Below are 3,335 nucleotides of genomic sequence, written 5' to 3' on the forward strand. Positions count from 1 at the left end.
GAAAGTTTCATTGAAACCCTCTGTAGGAAAAATGGAGCATAAAGCTCTTTCTAGAACACATGTCACGTCTTTACCAACACTGAAGACATGAAACTCCCGACATAACTGCTATAGGACAATTACTTCTGCATCATGAATTTGACTGGTGATAAATGATTGCTATTCATTCTTAGAGACCACTCAGTTGGTCCATTTTTGGCCTTTAGAGACATCTTTGTCACCTCCTGCTGGGAATGAATCTCACCTTCCTAGAGCTGTGAGTACACAGGACAGAATGGGTGCTCAGCTGAGTGTCTTTGTCCAAAGGACACCTAAGTGGGATGGAGACTCCCTCTTTGATGCTGACAGACTCAAGGCCATGTTTCAGCAGATGTCAGCCCTGGGATGAGCTGTTATTCTCTGAGGGCATGGGGATGTTATCAGCTTTGTTGCTCAGTGCATTTCTTGGAGGTAAAACATAAAGGGAGACAAGTTGAGAGGAATTCAGGACAGCAGTGAGAGTGGAAGGAACAGAGCAGTGCCTTAGACACAGACCCCACCACCCACAGCCCATTGGATTCTGGAAAGTGGTCCTTTCTTGGGAGACACTCAGATAAGAAGAAAGAAAGACAGAAGAACTTGGGTGCTGTGCTAGAGCTAAAGCTTTTTTTCCCCAGAGGGAGAACACACAGCTAGAAGAGAGATGGAAGCATCCTTTGTGCTTCCATGCAAATGGTGTACCCACTTGCAAGGGCTTCTGCTCACAGGTAAGTGTACCCACTTTCTGAGTGTGGAGGTAGGGAAACTCAGAAGCCATCTGGGATCTCCTAAAGAGGGTAGGAGCCCAAGAAGAAACTCGGAGTTTGTTTGCAGCTATAGGGTAGAATGTATATTGAGGCATAGAAGCACAGAAGTCTGAATCTCTCAGGAGTCAGGAGATGATGAAGAATGCAAAAATCCCCAACCATTTACTCTTCATAAGTCACAAGTTGTTCATAATGGCTTCCATATTCTGAAGACTGATGTTCCCAATCATGACAGTGGGACTTTGAAAATAGAAATTAAAAAAGATGGGGCAGTGAGATGTCTCAGTGTTTCTATATGTTACAACCTGAATTTATTCCTTAATTCCTACATGGTAAATGGAGAGAACAGACTCCTGAAAAATGACAAATGGGCCATACATACTCCCACTATGAAAGATGTTCTTTCACACAGCACTGTACAGTAAGACAATTATCATCACAAAACACTCATACAACACATGAGAAAATGTAAAAAAAAAATCAAACCAAACGTGAGTACATTCATTTTTGTTAATGCTAAATCTGGTAACTATGTACATAAACCCATGTGCAATTCCTTCCTTCCCTCAATCCTTGCTTCCTTCCTTCCTTCCTTCCTTCCTTTTTCCCCTCCATTCCTCTCTCCATCCCTCCCTTCCTTTGATTCTTGAGTGGTGTCTGGGTCTCTTACAGGAATTGAATCTTCTAAAGATAACAGACTAATAGATCAGTGTAGCTCCTCAAAAACCACTGGATGTAGTGCATCAGAAATCAGTCTTATAAATGAGGTCACAGTTTCCCTAGAACCACAAAATGAACATAGAAAAAGGTCAGAAAGTGACCAACCCCTAGAGGAGTACGTAAGAGGAGCATTGACCCTTATACCAAACACTCATTTATGGAGGAAGGATGTGGGGATACTTTTAAACAGTAAATCAGCAAGTACATGAGCAAAGAATCCCATAGAGAGAATTCTGAGATAGTGGAGGTCATGATGTTGAACTTAATCAAGGAGGCTGGACAAACCTGTATCCACAAGCCTAACCTAAGTAATAAATACATCTGTTTAATATTGATTGTTTTACTCTATTTCTGCTAGCCTCATTTTTAACCTGTTGTCACCTGCCTGCCACTGCCCAAATAACTATTGAATTAGTGCCACCACATGTGATTGAAGGAGAAAATGTTCTCATACGTGTCAACAATATGCCAGAGAATCTTACAACCTTAGCCTGGTTCAGAGGAATGAGGATTAAGAGCCCTCAAATTGGACAATATACACTGGCCACTAATGTTACTGTGCTGGGGCCTGGTCACAGTGGTAGAGAAACTTTGTACAGCAATGGATCCCTGCAGATCTACAATGTCACCCAGGAGGATGTAGGATTCTACAGCCTACGAATCATGAATAAACATGCACAAATTGTGTCAATAACATCCATATACCTCAACGTGTACTGTAAGTAATTATTTGTTATCTCTGGGTGCTGGGTGGGATTCATTTCACTAGACACACAAAAGACCCCAAAATGTTTTATATTATTAGAGACTGTGGTGGAGGATGTTGTTTCGTTATTTCTTTCTCTGACCATTTATCATTTGTATAAAGGAAGGCTTCTGATTTGTTTGAATTAGTTTTATATCCAGCCACTTTACTGAAGTTGTTTATCAACTGTAGAAGTTCTCTGGTAGAATTTTTTAGGTAGATTATATATACTATCATATCATCTCCAAATAGTGATACCTTAACTTCTTTTTGCCAATTTGTATTTCCTTGATCACTTTTTTGTTGCCTTATTGCTCTAACTAGTACTTCACATACTATATTGAATAGATATGTGGAGAGTGGTCAGCCCTGGGTTTAGTGGAATGGCTTCACAAATCTATCCATTTCATTTGGAATTGGCTGTTGGTTTACTGTATAATAAATTGGTTTTATTATGTTTAATAATGGACCTTGACAGGCGAATTTCTGAGTTCGAGGCCAGCCTGGTCTACATAGTGAGTTCCAGGACAGCCAGGGCTACACAGAGAAAACCTATCTTGAAAAAAAAAAAAGAATGGACCTTGAATTTCTGACACGTGAAGATATATTGTATTTTGTCAAATGCTTTTTCAGCATCTAATGAGGTGGTCGTGTAACTTTTTTCTTTGAGTTTGTTTATATAGTTTATATAGTTGAAGAATTTTTATATATTGAACCAACCTTGCATCCCTGGGATGAAACCTACTTGATCCTGGTGAATGATGGTTTTGATGTGTTCTTGGCTTCTGTTTGCAAGAATTTTACTGAGTATTTTTAAACTGGTATTCGTACGTGAAATTGGCCTGAGATTCTATTTCATTTTTGGAGTCTTGTGTGGTTCAGGTATCAGAGTAATCGATGCTTGATACAATGAATTAGGTAATGTTCCTTTAGTTTCTAATTTAATGCAAAATTTGAGGAAGGCTCATATTAGCTCTTCTTTGAAGGTATGGGAGAATTATGCACTAAAGCCATGTGGCCCAGACTGACCTCTCTCTCTCTCTCTCTCTCTCTCTCTCTCTCTCTCTCTCTCTCTCTCTCTCTCT

General features: G+C 39.9%; 1 protein-coding gene across 1 annotated transcript in view; it reads left to right on the forward strand.

Moving 5' to 3' along the window:
• The first annotated feature begins 682 nt into the window (after nt 1-682).
• Nucleotides 683-3,335, forward strand: part of LOC110297395 (carcinoembryonic antigen-related cell adhesion molecule 5-like) — a 39,041-nt gene continuing 36,388 nt past the window's right edge. Inside the window, exons 1-2 of the mRNA XM_021166141.1 lie at nt 683-746; nt 1,864-2,223. Of these exons, the coding sequence (XP_021021800.1) occupies nt 683-746; nt 1,864-2,223 (424 nt within the window). The remainder of the gene's footprint in view (nt 747-1,863; nt 2,224-3,335) is intronic.

Source organism: Mus caroli, chromosome 7 (genome assembly GCF_900094665.2).
Source record: "Mus caroli chromosome 7, CAROLI_EIJ_v1.1, whole genome shotgun sequence".
Lineage (NCBI taxonomy): Eukaryota > Metazoa > Chordata > Mammalia > Rodentia > Muridae > Mus > Mus caroli.